Source organism: Sparus aurata, chromosome 16, assembly GCF_900880675.1.
Source record: "Sparus aurata chromosome 16, fSpaAur1.1, whole genome shotgun sequence".
Lineage (NCBI taxonomy): Eukaryota > Metazoa > Chordata > Actinopteri > Spariformes > Sparidae > Sparus > Sparus aurata.
Window position 1 is genome coordinate 17151781 of NC_044202.1, and position 16268 is coordinate 17168048.

Below are 16268 nucleotides of genomic sequence, written 5' to 3' on the forward strand. Positions count from 1 at the left end.
AGCGAGAGAATTATTGACCTGTGTTCATTATGAGCACGTAATATTTGCTCAATGGCTTTTGTTGCTCAGTTTAAACAAAGTGGTTTGTCGGGTAACCATTATTTTCATTGGGGCAGGCTGAAAACGCAGCTCTGCTGTATGTTATTTGCTTGTTGTAACTTGAGAGCACTCGCTGCTGATTTCTCAGTGGTCTTCCTGACAGAAGCCTGTGTCCTTTAGATCAACAAGACATCTCATGGTGATGACACTCTGCCTAAGGGGACCCAAAGCATAGCGACAAATACAATGGCTGTGTGGCTGCCATTCGCAAGCTAAAGGGTGTCTTCAGAGGAAATCTGGATCCTGGATTCTGATCAAAATGATTTGAAGTTGTGCCAGTGCACTGAGAGAAAGAACATAGATAACCAAAAGTGTAACGTTGTGTCCAAAAATGCTGAAGCAAAGCCCCACAAGGTTGCATGGCCCTGGCTGGACATTGTGTCTTCAAGTTATCAGATAAAACCACATTAACTGAAGATTGTATTAAAGTCCACGGCTGACGGTCTGTGACATACAACCTGTAGATTTGCTTTCAAAAGTCACTGACTAACTCGAAAGGAAGTTCCCTTTCCTCCAGCAGTGGCTGTCTGCCTGCCCTGAGGTCGGATCCAGTGGACGGGATGGGGAGTGTGTGAGTGGGAGGAGGGCCCCAACCACTGGCTGCATTCAGCATCACAAACAGCTTCAAGCCAGACAAAGTCAGGCACATTCTCTGACGGAAATCAGGCCATTCTGCCTTCAAAATAAAACCAAAGAAACACCCTTTTGAGTGTGAACACATGCAATGGGAAATACCTGAATAAAATCTGCTATGGTTCAAGTTGTCCCTCCATTTAATGGTTTGCTAGTAGTAGTGAGCCCATTAGATACATCCCGGTTGCAGCTCGTTTAACTGACCTTGACATAGTTAATCTATATAAGCAAGATATGGAAAGGAATCTTTAAATAAATCTTTAAATGTCTATCTATATAAAGTGGCTGGAACATTTTCTGTAAGTTCTCTGTTTATGATAGCTATTTTGTGTATGTTTAGATAATTTGAGGTGTTCAATATATATATATATTTTTTTTTTCCCACCAGTTTTGGAGAAGAAAATCAAACCCAGAATTTTAAGACTAACTATATCAATGAGGTAATAATACAAATAATAATAATAATAATAATAGTATAATAATATAATACTAATAATACATACGACATTTTTGATTTTTTTCCATAACTGAATAAACAAGCTGTTCTCAAAGGGAAATATAGTCCTTGGAGCACTGTTTGAAGATGGTAAGGTGGCAGGGTCCGCCAAATATAAAAAAGAAAATGTGCTTATTTATTCAGTTTATTTAGTGAAGAAAACAGAGATTGGTTGTTAATTTAATTTGTTAAGCATTAAAAAAAAAAATCCCAAAAACTGCATAATGCTCCATTAACATTAGCGTTGCTTTTGTTAGATCGAGGGTGTTGTTCTATCATGAGTGATATCTTGTTTTCCTTTTTTCATCATAGAGACACGATTTCGCATTACATAAGCAGCATTTAATTGTATTCATTTAATCGTGTGGAGTGTCTGCAGCTCTTTCTTTTCTCGGCTGAATCTTGTTGCCACATGGGAACCGCGCTCCTCCGTGCGCACATTTTATTCTGAAGGCACTGACCGGATGTGTGAGCTCTCTAACCTCCCGCATTGACGTCCCCAGTCTCACAAGTAAGTGGAAGCTGAGGGGGCCGTGGCGATTTGAAAGCGGTGCCATCCGCATACCACACGGCGTTTGCCCTGCAGCACAGTGCCGAGATCTCCAGGGGGGCATGTGTGGTTTTTTTGTCCGAACGAAGGCTGTCTGACTCTGGATGAATGCAGAGCGCTGCCCCGATACCAGTCTGAGTCACACCGGAGGACGCGATTCTTCAAGTGCTTATCAATGGAATAAAACCAGGTAAGGCATCGCACTCAGCTCGTTGTTGATTTCACAACGATGCAACAGTGCGCAGAGCTGTGACATGTGATGTAGCCAAAGTAACGCGCCTTATGGTTTTTGTTATCCTGGTTGTTTTTTTCACTCGCAACAATGCAGATGACGGGTCCCGTTATGTGCCCTGGTATGTGTGTGTGTGTGTGTGTGTGTGTGTGTGTGTGCGTGTGCGTGCGTGATGATGATGTTGCACCGTTAGCCTATATGCCGCTGTTTGGGTCCGATTTTGAGCATAATGTGGCATCTTGCATAACGCAGATTGACAAACCAGCCGTTTTTTCCCCTCTTGTGTCACAGTCTTGTCGAGCCATCCTGGTATGTGGTGAGCGGCTGTTCCCTCTAAACCTTCTTTGCCTTGGACAGAATGACGAGGAAGAAGGCTGCGATGAAAAACACACACATACTTAAAAAAAAAAACACAGTGTTGCCAAAAATCCACTTGAACTGAGGGTTCCAGTTTCGAGTGTTGGAGCATATAGTCTGTAATCTATGTTTGTTTTGGTTTGGTTTTTTGGTTGTTTTTTTTTTGTTTTTGTCTTTTTTTGCAAATCAATACGCCAGCTGCTGGGAAATCAGCAAAGGAAACTAAACTCCAACTGAAAGATGCTTCCCAACTTCCAGAATGTGCTTATGGACTTTTGCAGGCATGTCGGTCCACTCCCTTGAATAGCAGAGAAGGGAGGACGAGGAGGAGGAAGGCAGGTTAGGATATGAAGTAAATGTGATCCAGATGTGTTCAGGAGTAACAATCATCCTGCAAAATGCTGCTAGACAGCTCAGACACAGCCCGAATAATGGTGTGTAATCATGCAATCTACATGCGACATATGTTCCATGTGTTAATGTGTGTTTTTCCAGCGGGCACCACGAATTCCACCATCCATTCCAGTGCTCAAGAGGTGCAAATCTAATTTAAAAGAAGCTGATTATAATACTCATATGGAACTTGAGAGAAAAATGTATTCAGTAGTCCATGAGATTTGATTAATTCCCCCCCCCCCCCCACACAAATCAATTAGCCTACTCTGTTTGCTCATTTGTCGCTCTTGACGTGCCCAGAACAGTTGTAGCAAAAGAAACGGAAAAAAAAAAATTCTCCTGCGTGAGCTTTACATATGTCCAAGAGGAAATAAAGAGGTGGAAATGTTTCTGCGTGCTCCTGAGTGTCGATGCTGTACAGTAGCAGTGGGCTGCTGCGTGGGCAGCTCAACCAGAGGACAGATGAGTAGGCTCGTCCTGTGTGCAGTGAATCAGCCTGCTATTAGCGGTACATGTGGGAGCTCTGGCAGACAAGGTCGGCGATTTAAAGTTGGCGATATTCGAGGAGCTCACAAAAGGATATGTAGCCTAAATGGATATTTTTTTTTTTTTTTTTTTTTTTGTATTCTGTCGCAGGAGATCTTTTAAGTGGCCCGATGTGTAAACCCAGATGTTTGTGCATGTGAGCAGCATCCTTTGGAATGGAACTGAAATTTTTATAAAAGAGGAACATGAGCTGTCACACCAGTTTATCTGGAGCCAAGTTGCTTGTCCCGGAAAACTCCTTTCCTTCCTCTCTGCAAAGTTCCTGAGCTGTGGAGTCAGCACACATGACATAAACACACACCCACACACACGCACACACACTCCGTTTCCTTTGAGGTGTCATAGTCATAACCATGGCGTTTTGCGGGAAGTAAACCCATTTCACAAGAAATCTCAGCGACTTTAAGTGAACCCGAGCAGTTTCGCAAGTGTTCCTGCCTGTGAAAAATCACCAGATCACAAGCACCGACTTGCAACTTTTGTTCCCGACTCACGCCGACAGGAAAGCACAATGTTCTCCTGAATCAGAGTGTGTTTCAGTAGTGTTTGCCTGGCCGACACAACTCTTATTAGCCTTAAAAACGGGGGCAGGGAGCAATCCACCCGTTTTGTGGCTAATGAACGCACCCCTTTGAAGAGAACTGAGGAGGCCTATTGTAAAAAAAAAAAAAAAAAAAAAAAACACCATTGTCTGCCTGCCTGCTGCCACGGTAACACTCTCACACTGGCAGCAGGACTGAAATGCTGCAGTCAGAGCTGACGAATGTCTTGCCAGAATATGTGAGAAAAGGGAAAAAAAAAGCGCCTCATTTTACCTTGACTCCGCAGAGTGAACGCAAGTCCAATTTGCCAGATTTTTTTCACAAGTCACTACTTCTGTTCCTCCTCAGTTTACAGCGTTCCGAGCGCTCCGAGCAAGGCAGCGACGAAAAAGCGAAAATCGTGGTCAAATAGAGAGCGATTAGTCCTCCCAGGCTGGCTGACCGAGTGACCTTTTCTTTTTCTTTTTTTCTTTTTTTTTATCGCAGTGCATTGTGTTTGTTCATGCTCATCACTCAGCTTCTCATCTGTATATGTTATATGTGCCAAGTGCGAAACAGGACAGAGCTGGAGACAGAAAGACCAGTCATGCCGTTCATTTATGCCGGTCCACCTAATATCAGCAGCTCAGAGACCAAGTATTTTTAGACTTTGGTAAAGTTTTAGCCTTTTATGGCCCGAAACCCCTATCCTGTTGATTTTATTAGAGTGTGGGAACATGTTTATACTGGTTGCATGCATTGCGGTGGAGAGTTTTTGAGAAGACCGGGTGAGACAGGTTGCCACAAGAGCCCGACTGTTGTGGGGGTTTGGCAAGAGAAGGGCACTTGTTGGATCAATGTGGGCATTCATGTCAGTGTTTCACGTTTGGGCATTGTGCATACTTTCCAATGTTTATATATCAGTAATTAGCCTGCAAACACATTTATTTATGTAGTAATTTGTGGTGTGCACCGTCCAAACAACACTGGGCCTGGCTGTGCAGAGAATTTGGACGAGCCAACGTGCGTCTCTTTCTTTCAAGCAGGATTAAGAAGGAATGTTTGGCAGAGCTGGTGATGACTGGACTGCTGACATATCTTTTAGCCATCCGCAGAAGTGCAGTGTTGTCGTTTCCTATTCTGTTTTCCTTTCTGATAAGGCCTTGTTTTGGCCTGCATCCTCTCGCCTGGATAGCACTGACGACACTGTGTACTGGATGAAATCATTGGACAGCACGCAGACGTCAGTGGGTCAGAAAACAGCCAAATTCAGCGACCTCTGAAAAAAGTTGAAGTGAAAATTGCCTCCCTTTAACACGGACAAAAATGTGTTTACCTTCTCTCCTCCACAGCCATTATGTCAGGGAAGCCAGATGGAAAAAAGAAGTGGGCGGCAGTCAGGGGTCGCCTGGGCTCCTCGCAGGACTCAGACACTCAGCAGGAGGCGAACCTGGAGAGCGCTGATCCAGAGCTGTGCATCAGGCTGCTGCAAGTCCCCACCGTGGTTAACTACTCGGGACTAAAGCGCCGCCTGGAGGGCAGCGACCAGACATGGATGGTTCAGTTCCTGGAGCTGAGTGGGCTGGATCTCCTCCTGGAGGCCCTGGACCGGCTGTCGGGGCGGGGATGCTCCCGCATCGCTGACGCCCTTCTGCAGCTCACCTGCGTCAGCTGCGTGCGGGCTGTCATGAACTCCTCGGCAGGGATCCACTTCATTATAGAGAATGAGGGATACATTCGGAAGCTCTCCCAAGGTTGACCACATCCTACACAAGATAATATTTTAAGTATAGGAAATCATTGAGCCGGAATATATATACATCCACCTGTTTATTCATTTGTGAAACTGTGAAATTGGTTGAAAAGGGAAGTTATAAAAATCCGTCCTAACCACTTCTGTAAATGATTCTGAATCATGTGGTCTACCATGTCCACTTTCTACATTCACTTCTGGCAGCTAATAACTACCCTTGATTGGCTGTCCAACGATGAATCATAGGGGAAAAAATGTGGCACCACATCTTGCTGGGGTTGAAGCTGAAGTTACATACTGCACTCAAAGGATAAGTCCACCTCAAAAATGAGAATTTGTTCAGTCGTTATCTACTCACCCCCATGACGATGGGAAGTCCGGTGAAGTGTCGTAGTCTACAAAATATTTCTGGAGCGTCACAGCAAAACATTATAATGGCTCCATACATATTGTCCTGTGTGATGTGGGAACAAGCTGTATGGAGCCGTTTTATGTTTTGTTTTTTGTTTTTTTATTTGAAACAAGTCCCCATCTACTTTAGTTGTTTCGGAGAATGCTACAGCAATGTTTTGGGGTGAGGCTCCAGATATGTTTTGTGGACAGCTTTCCATTGGTTTGGAGAAAATGACAGAATTTTTATATGTGGGTGAACATATCCTTTAAAGGAACAGGCTCAAATTGCCCTATAGAAGGAGAGACTAGTGTAGCACAAATCTAACAGGGCAAAACACACATCAGTCAGAATTATTATACAATAAAATACATTTACACATAGCACATCTTACATTAACATGGCCTATTGTCTGATTCTGATACATATATTGTACGTTATAGAGGGCAGAACACCATTTACTTGTATATTAAGTACAGAAACTGTTAACAGGGCTCTTTACACTGGTCATAACTCAGCTGATTAGATGGTTCTCTGTGACTCACCTTGCTGTGCTGAATTTCCCAGTCGTGGACTCAGCTCTATACACATATGAGTCATCCAGAGCTACTTTGGGAGATCCCTAAAAATTCCATGTCACAGTCTTGTTGTGAATATTGGATTTCCCCGCCTTCACACGCGCACAAACACATGTTTATCTTCTGTACAGCGCCGCATCTTTTAAGGGGGCAAGGTCCAAGTCGAGCTACCTAAATGGAAGTGAAACAAAGCATTATACTTGGCTCAAGACACAGAGGGGGAATGAGCAGAGATGGGGGCTTTTCTTTACGAGAAAACAGATTGGAAACCCCAGCGCTCTGTCTGTGCTGATGTGTGTTATCCTGATGCTCCACAGCTTTGGACACTTCCAACACCATGGTGAAGAAGCAAGTGTTTGAGCTGCTCGCCGCCCTCAGCATGTTCTCCACGGACGGCCATCGCCTGGCACTGGATGCCTTGGACCACTACAAGGCAAGTAGATGTGAGAGTGTGTCGATTGTCTAGTGTCTTGTTTTTGAGCTGTGGTGGGATTTACCTCAGATGATCCCCCTCATCATCACTCTGAGTGAAATGTATACCGTAACAGTGCCATCTAGTGGTCAGTGTCAAGTATACAATTCTGTAGAATCCCTGTCTTTCTCAATGATACTAAGGCGTTCACTTGCACTAACTTTGATTTCTCCTTCAGGGCGTGAAGACACGGCAGTATCGCTTCAGCGTGATCATGAACGAGCTGCAGGCCACTGATAACGTCCCGTACATGGTCACGCTCCTCAGTGTCATCAACGCCATCATCTTCGGGACAGATGACCTCCGGCGGAGAGATAAGACCAGGAAGGAGTTTATCGGTGGGTTCTGTCATCTGCTGCTGCTGAAAAATGAATCAGGGAGTCTGGAGTCTCATCATGAGTAAGGTCAAACTGTGGTAAACAGAGCGCTGGAAGTGTGCAGGCAGGGAGGAAAGCAGGCCATCAGCAGGAGCTCTATTACAAACATCTCTGTCACTGGGTCCGTCTAAGAATAGGTCTGACGGCCTCATTCTCACTTTGACAAAATGCCCGAGAACTGAGCGAGCCTCAAGTGGATAAAGCATTGTGTATTCATGCATTTCACACAGTAACCAGTGTCTTTGAGTTTTAGTTTTAGTTACAGTTCGAGGAAACATGCCGTCACTCTTGCACACTGATTGAATCACACTGACCTAATGTGATTTCGGTGATGTGTTTGTGAGGAAGCGAGTGAATGAAATTATTCATGCGTCTGTTTTCAATAGTGCCTTGTTCTCTCTTACGGGTTGTGGACAGGATTAACCTCGGATTGAGGACCTTTTTTATTCTAAGGCATCAGTGTTTAGCAGTGCCTAAAAATTGCCACAGTTGAGATAGTTTGATGAATATGGCATATTTGCAGCTTCACAGCTAATCAAAGTGTTTGTGAAAATTGCAGCATGGTTATGTGCAAATCGCAGGAAGCTGCAGTTTTTCTGATATTGTTTAAAACGTGTCACAAAACACCCTTATGGTAAAGTACCGTACTGCTGCAGAGATAGCTACAAATTCCGTTTTCCAGACAAATAAAATAAGTTTGTTTGGGCCAGTAGAGCAACAACAAGTGTCACATCGTCATGATTTTAATAGTTTTTGCGAAAAATGGTCATTTGAACTGATCGTGAGTCGGATTGCAAGCGCAATATCTGCCATATTATTCGCAATATGATACTTGTTGTGACAATATCGGACTGTTGCAGCTCTGAAAATCCTCTTCAAATCCTCGCAGTGCCAGCCACCACCAATCAGCCATTTGTTTGGCCACTCCTCTTCTGTCTGATTGCTCACCTGTGACTTCCTGCCATTTCCCCCAGAAAACTAACATATGGCACTATGGAGAGATGCGTGACACCTATTTAAGATAGACTTTTCTTTAAAATGAAAACTGATAATTGAGCGCTGTGACACTCAGAGCTGTGTTTCCTTGTTGTCTTGCAGGGCTTCAGTTACTTGATATTCTGCCAAAGTTAAGGTGAGCCTTCCTGTTTGTCTGTTTGTTCATGTCTCATTTTGTCACTTGCTTAAACTCAAAAGCAGATTTCATGTGACAATTCAAGTTTTAATGGTTATTTCCAAAGTTCACACTCATTGCAGTCTCGGTAATCAAGTAACCTGCGCGTCTAGGAAAAGACGCACGCAATTTGCATCCATTAATGACAGTCATTTTTTGCAAAGGCCCTCACCGATGCTTTTTACAAAATTGTGTGTGGCATTTAAATGTGATGAAGTGTGCCCCATCAGTGATGTGTTTGTGGGTGGTGTGCAGGGAGCAGGAGGATGAAGACTTGATCATTCAGTGTGAGGCTTTTGAAGAGGCAATGGCTGAAGATGAGGAGGAGCTGCTGCGGGTCTACGGGGGCATTGACATGAGTAATCACCTGGAGGTTTTCACTACGCTTTTTAACAAGGTGTGATTGGCTTCATCATGTCCTACTAAGATCATTTGTTGGATAGGAGACTGACCGAGTCAATGTTACAGAAGCCTTACTGTAAATGAAATGCCTCTGATTAACACAGTTTAAGTTTTTGTGACCATGGTTAGCCCTCCTGACGTGTGCGTATGCATGTGTTGTTTTGCGCAGGTGAGCAGCTCGCCAGCCTCCCTCCAGCTGCTGTCCATCCTGCAGACGTTGTTGGTGCTCGGGCCAGGCCGCTCTGATATCTGGCTGGCTCTGGAGGCCATCACTAACAGAGCCATACTGCTGGCCCAGGACTGTGAGTCAGCAAGGCAACAATATATTCACGTTAGGTCAACACTCTGAAGGGGCTAATGGCCAGATAATGGTGTCCTGTGTAATTTGTGCATGAGAGGGAGTGATTATCCAGGAAAAACAGGTCGTAGCGATGAAATAGAGGCAGCTGCTGACAGGACGGCTGAGAGCTTTTGTTTTAGTGATAAACACTGTTACAAATGAGGTTCGTGTGTGGGTGTGCGTGTGTGTGTTTGTTTGGATTTGCGCTCTAGCTCAAATGGAGTCATCTGAGAAGATCATGCAGCGGCTGATGTTCTCCAAAGGCCATGAGGGTCATCATGAAGTGGACGGGCTTCTGGCCAAAGTGGACAAGGCGGTGCAGACCGACCCGGACCACCAGGACAAAGACAAGTCAGACGCCACATGCTCTCCGAAGCCGCTGTGTGCCGCTCCTCCACCACCCCCTCCACCCCCACCTCCTCCTCCTCTACCACCTAGTATGACTAACCAGTGCCCACCTCCACCTCCTCCTCCGCCTCCTCCACCGCTACCTGGGGGGTTCAGTGGACCCCCACCACCCCCACCCTTGCCTGGAATGCCGCCTCCACCACCACCACTGCCCTGCGGTCCAGGCATGGCACCGCCGCCGCCTCCGCCACCCTTGCCAGGGATGGGTGGCGGACCTCCGCCGCCACCTCCTTTGCCTGGCATGCCACCTCCACCTCCTCCTCCCCCAGGCATGATAGTGGCTACAACTAGCCAGGTCCTTGGGTGCGGTGCACCCATAAAGGCAAACCGATGCCCCACCCTGAGGATGAAGAAACTCAACTGGCAGAAACTCCGCTCTGTTACTGGTGAGTGGATAAAACATTCCTGTGAGGTAGCAAATTATTTTAATGAAAGTCTGTCTTTTATCTTTTATGGAGCAAGTCCTGGCTGAATCATATTTTAAGAGCCAACTTTGATGTATACTACGACATAAAAATTTAAATGTTAGAAAGTTTCCATCCGTCAAGATAATAGTGACCCCTCAGGCCATTTCATGTGTTGAAATGGAACAGGATTATGGGAAATTCCCCTGAAGAGAATGGTTGATGGGAGTTATAACTCATATAAACCAAATGGACTGTTATTCCAGATTTGGTTATTATTTAAAGATCCCCATTGCCCTTGTTTTAGGATGTGTATAAATCACTCCTTGGGATAATAATTTGTGTTTGATATGTTTTTTTTCCCACAGAAAAGTTCTATTATCTTCTTCAAAATCGTTAAAATGAGCTCAAAATTCCAGGATTTATGAATATGTCATGATTTCTTAGTTTCCAAAGTTTAGCTGCTGGAAACAAGATGTCTCCTCACTCGCTGTATAGTCCATTCTCAGTGTGTGTGCACTGGATCCTTCAGGTTTCAACATGCATCACTCGTGTACACTGAATATTGGACCAGGATTGGATCCAAACTATCTGTGATGTCACAATAATGCTTGTAGGCCTACAGTGACGTCTACACAGTAAATCTCAAACAATCAACTGCATGAACAAGATGAAACTGGAGAGGTGTTGTAGAGGATTCCCCCGTGTTTAACGTCAAATGAGTTTCAGTCGCGGTGTGTTGTTGGTACAAAATGGTGCCACACGAGCTCGTGACAGTCCCCTCTCTTCCTCACGCAGATGGTCACTCCATGTGGGCCTCGGTACAGAAAGAGCCTCCTCCTCGGGAGCCGAACTACAGCAGTATCGAGCAGCTGTTCTGTCTCCCGGTGACTGAGCACAAAGACAAGGGGGCAGCTGCTCCTGTCAAGAAGGAGCCTAAAGAGGTGCGCCTGGTCAACACTCGACACGGCTCCTCTGAGCTGCAGCCCTCAGAACAAACGCACCTGATTATCAAAGCTGAATATTCAATGTGCTGCTCTTTTTTTTTCTTTTTTTTTTTTCTAAATATAGATTACTTTCATTGATCCAAAGAAAAACTTGAATTTGAACATATTCCTAAAGCAGTTCAAATGGTAAGATATGACACATTATTTATTTTTTTTACATATATTTTCGCCATTTGTTGAGCTCAATCCCTCTCATTTCTCTGTTCAGCAAAAATGAGGACTTTGTAGCCATGATACAGAGCGGGGACCGCTCTAGGTTTGATGTCGAAGTGCTAAAGCAGCTTTTAAAGCTCCTACCAGAGAAGCATGAGGTTTGTACTATGTTCCAGACTTTTTTGCGCACATATCTGTCGTTAAGGGCCCACTTTAAAATGGCAGGTGTGACTCACCGTCGTGTTTTTTATTCAGATTGAAAATTTGAAGTCTTTCCAAGGAGAAAAGGAGAAGCTGGCTAATGTTGACCGCTTCTACACCTCCCTCCTCACCGTGCCATGGTAACTTATTTTCCTCCAGCACTGGTTGAACTGGTAATCATGAGCGTGCACCATGTATACATCATACTTGGCTCCTTATTTACTTTGCATTCTGGCTTGTCTCCCCAGTTATCAGCTGAGAATTGAATGCATGTTGCTGTGTGAGGAGACTTCATCAGTGCTGGATATGCTCAAACCTAAAGTCAAGCTGGTGGAGGAGGCCTGCCAGTGTACGTAAACTCTACGCCTTTTAGCTCATATGAATCAGCATATGAATTATATTTCATCAAACTAACACGTTGCAACACATTTCCCAGCCCTCAAAATGAGCACGCTCATGCCCAGCTTCTGCAGGCTCATCCTAGACGTCGGCAATTTTCTCAACTACGTAAGGACCTCTTCGTTCTCGTGTATTTTTCCACCTCTGCTGACATTTAGACGGAGCTTGCATTTTTAATCATCCGTCTACTTCCAGGGGAGTCACACGGGGAACGCCGAGGGGTTCAAGATCAGCTCTCTGCTCAAGCTCACAGAAACCAAGGCCAACAAGGGCCGCATTACGCTGCTTCATCACATCCTGGAGGTACACGAACTGGCTCAGAGCCACCATAACTTTATATTTTTTCCTCTTCATTATAACCTCTTTAATTACGCTCTGTGTGGCTTGTTTCGTAAAGGAAGCAGAGGCGAACCACCCGGAGCTGCTGGAGCTGCCGGATGATATAGAGATCTGTGAAAAAGCAGCAGGGTATAGAAACCTTTTACATCTAGTTCAGCTTTTTAATTGGTCCTCAGAGCACCTGTAACAGACATGTAACCAGAGGTCTTACACTTTGTCCTCAGAGTTAATCTGGACTCTGTGCAGTCAGAAGCCAGCGCCTTACTGAAACGACTCGGTGAGACAGCCAAGAAGGTCTCCAACTCTGAGGATGAGCTGAAGGAGCAATACGCCAAGGTTCTTGAGGTAAGACGAGAGTATCTGCTTTGCCAACAAATGGGGCCGATGTTTGAGAAGTCAATACGTGTTTTTGTTAAAAACTCTTCCATTTTCTCTGCTGCAGGAAAGTCTGGAGGCATGTCGAGCGTTGAGTGAAAGGTTCACTGCAATGGAGAAGAAGAAGAGCGAGCTGGCCGTCTACTTGTGCGAAGACGCCAATAAGCTGTCGCTAGAGGAACTCTTCGGAACCATCAAGACTTTCCGAGGACTTTTCATCAAGGCACTAAAGGTCAGGGAGGGTGCTTTGTCGTGGTTCAGTACTCTGTGGTACGAGGGTAGCATTTCTTCAGAACATGGGTATCATTGTGTAAAAACTGAAAGATGTAATTATGTCTCTGCTCAGATGATACAAAGACAAATTGCTACGTACACTGTGTGCTTGGCAGTGAGTGACATCCTGACTTTGACGCTAACAGGAAAACAAAACCAGAAGAGAGCAGGCGGCCAAGGCTGAGAAGAGAAAGAAGCAGCTGGCAGAGGAAGAGTCTAAGAGACAGAAGGGAGAGAACGGAAAAATAAGTAAGCTGTAAAGAGCCCACTTTTTCTTTCCCTGTCACTGCAATTTCCTAACCACAATGTAATTTGACCGTCCTGTATTTTAAAACCTCTTTTCTTACCTCTCCCTTGCCAGTCAAGAAAGGCTTTGTGCCACAGAACGACGGCTGCATCATCGACCACCTCCTGGCGGATATCAGGAAAGGTTTCAGCCTAAGAAAGACCAGACCAAGGTGCGATTTGGAAAGCTCCCCTTCTAGTGAAAAGCGTAGGGATACCTGCCCGTCTGGTAAGGACAAGAGACTACGGCCCCCATCTGCAGTTCCTAGCTCCGCTCCTGAGCCTCAACACGGCTTCGCTGCTTTATCTAGGCTCCTTGATTTGTGCTTTTACACCCATTGGCCATCTACCTATGCTAGCTCCATCGCTTAGTTGCTTTGCCGATCTTCATGCGCTTTTACTTGCTGTGAAATATTGACCCATTTTTAAGGTAAATAATCTTCCAAATGTATGTACCTTCACCATCAACATAACCTACTTCTCCCACTCAGGATCCGATGTGAAGCCTGTAGACGAAGAAGTCGAAGACATGGCCACCACTACCGCTCCCACCAAACCGCAGACCACCGAGGGTCACCTGCCCATCACAGGAGAAGTGAATGGCTTCATCAGCCCATCCGAAGAGACTCCACCAGCTCTGCAGAGTGTGGTGCAAGACGGACCAGCTGCACCTCCCAGCACACTCCCAGGAGAAACAGCCATAACGACGCAGGCACCCCCGGGAAGACCTGCGTCGCTGCAGGAGGGGAAACGCCCAGAGGCACCTGTAGTTTCTTCGCCAGATCCAACGCAACCCCAGCCTCAGGTTGAAGCAGAACACCGGCGATGTCTCCCCACAAACGGCTTTTCATTGGATTCAACTGAGAGCAGCGCCTTCAGCCCATCTTCCCTCTCTGATTCGGACCTGCTAGAGGCCGTGTTGGAGGGCACCCCCAGCCTGGTACCTGAGAAGCTGATGCCTGAGGAGCCAGCGGATATTAGCGTGAATGTTCAGATGACGGAAAGTCCTTTACCTGATACGGACAAGGTGCCAAAGAGCAGTGAAAGCAATATAAAGGGAGGTGGGAAAGGTGAAACCCTCGATAAAATAGGCAGAGATTTAACAGAGAGTGTAGGACGAGAGAAGGGTCAGGAGGAGCGGCAACACATTATCGTAAAAACGCCCGACCAAGACGAGGTCATGGGTTTCAAACATTCGGACACTAAAAGCAGTGTGTCTACACTCAGTGAGGGCATCGAGGGGTACGACGTCCCCGATGGACTGCGGTCAGAAGATCTGCCATCAGTGTCTGAAGCTGCGCCTCCGTCTCTTGAGCCCAAACCAAAGAAACAGCCGAGCCTCTTTAAACGAAACAGAAAGAAGAGTAATCAAGGTAATCTATCCATTAACTTCAATAAAGATTATGTTTGGAATGCTAGACTCTCCACGTGTTTTAAAAGGAAACCCTTATTCGTTTTATTTTTAATGCATTTAACTTTTTATATTTTCTGTATGGGCTATTTTAGTGTGTATTCATAAGTATTTTTTGCATGCTCACATGCATTTTTTTATTTTTATTTTTTTAAATTAAAGAGTATCTGTGTTGCAGTGTGCTGCGCCTGACTTGCAGATTGATTTATTGAATGGATTTAAATATGGCCAGTTTGTTTGAATGCTCTGTTCTCCGTTCTGAAACACAAGGTAACAGTGGGAAAGGACACACTAAACATAAAAAAGGCTGTGTGTTGCAGTGAGGTAGGTCCAGTCGGTGGGATGGCAAAACTGTAAGCAGGAATAATCATCCTAATGAATTCAATCACCGCCAACGCTTTTTTTGTCCCGAATAACACGTCATCTGTTGGTCTAACTGGAATCTGGAGTCCATTTGTCTATGTTGTCCGGCTTTTAACACTCGCTCTCACTTCCAACACCCTTCCAATTGAGTGGTGATCAGGCCCCAAATCTTAACCAATGTGTCATTGACGTGATTCTAATCCATCAAACCAGGGGGAAACTAATCCTGAAAGTATGATTATGTGCCGCAAATTAATTCTCTTCAGTAAATTCTCTGATCTCAAACAGCCTCGCAGTCTGTGGAGTCTTTGTGAAGTCATCGTGGACTGAGTTATTCTCATGAAAGCTGTCACTTTTTTATGTCTCTCCTTCCATATTTTCTTGTCCATCCCCCTCCGCGCCTCCAAATCTGCAACTGGGACTGTTTAACCTACTAACAGTCTCCTGTGCTTCTTGTAAACTGTGCTTTTGTTAACCTTAACTTTTTGGTGAAAGATACCGTGTGTGATGTAAATGCATTAAAGATGTTTTTACCACTAAAAAAAAAAAACAAGTTTTTAAAAAGCTATTAAAGTAATTTATTTGGATACGTCTCGATTCCGAGTATTCATTTGTGCCTCTGTTTCCCGCAGGTGACTCCAGAAAAAGGAAATCGAGAGGAAAGAGAAAATGTTAAAGCAGTCCTGCACTGGAAGGACTGAAGTTTAATTTATTTTTCCGAGACTACGTGGATAATGACTCCTTGGGGGAGGATGCAGAGGTCTTCCTTTTGCCATGATTTGTTTTTCAAGATGAACCAAGAGTTTAAAAAAACAACATCCAGGGCTCCACAGCATGGGTGTCAACAACATGTCACTTTATGTAAATGAGCTGTAGCTTTTGTGTATATGAGTGGTTCTGATTTCAGAAAAAAAAGTTGAATATGCTTTCTATGTTTTGTATACTTGTTGTAATATGCAGTGGATGTGCTTTTTTTTGCCATACGCTCGATTTACTGTTCAGCACCTAGAGAGGGAAAGATGCAGTGTTCGGTGCAAGATATTTAATTCTACTCCTCAAAACAAAACTGCTTGAAAATCGTGTCTTAAACTTCTTTATATATCATCCAGATGATCTCTAACAGGAAATATAAAGACATCATTTAATGGATTGTAACTTTTATTGTTAAATATATTTTAATAAAAGTGAATTTACTGTTGAGCTGTGTGTGTTTTTTGTTTTGTTTTTTTGTATCAGTCACATAGATGGCGGTAATGAGGCGAACAGAATGAATTAGAAACGCTTCTCAAACAATAAATGCTGTTACAGGCTTTACAGGATTGAATCTGCAGTCATG

At 44.6% G+C, this 16268-nt stretch overlaps 1 protein-coding gene across 7 annotated transcripts; it reads left to right on the forward strand.

Moving 5' to 3' along the window:
- Positions 1–1708: 1708 nt before the first annotated feature.
- Positions 1709–16132, forward strand: LOC115565861 (inverted formin 2). 7 transcript variants are annotated; one of them, XM_030391470.1, is made up of 23 exons: positions 4923–5081; positions 5183–5584; positions 6870–6985; positions 7203–7362; positions 8500–8533; positions 8828–8969; positions 9144–9276; positions 9527–10108; positions 10925–11070; positions 11198–11259; positions 11342–11444; positions 11542–11627; positions 11736–11836; positions 11924–11994; positions 12082–12189; positions 12284–12354; positions 12450–12570; positions 12668–12832; positions 13020–13122; positions 13235–13387; positions 13650–14531; positions 14840–14893; positions 15565–16132. In XM_030391470.1, the coding sequence occupies exons 1-22, from the start codon at positions 5048–5050 to the stop codon at positions 14890–14892; spliced, it is 3828 nt and encodes a 1275-aa protein (XP_030247330.1). In that variant the 5' UTR covers positions 4923–5047; the 3' UTR covers position 14893; positions 15565–16132. The 7 variants fall into 7 exon arrangements, 6 of the variants coding, with proteins under 6 accessions (XP_030247332.1, XP_030247334.1, XP_030247333.1 ...); XM_030391471.1 differs by lacking the exon at positions 14840–14893 and having other exon boundaries at positions 4913–5081; XM_030391472.1 differs by lacking the exons at positions 4923–5081; positions 15565–16132 and adding an exon at positions 1709–1968 and having other exon boundaries at positions 13650–15521.
- Positions 16133–16268: the final 136 nt, after the last annotated feature.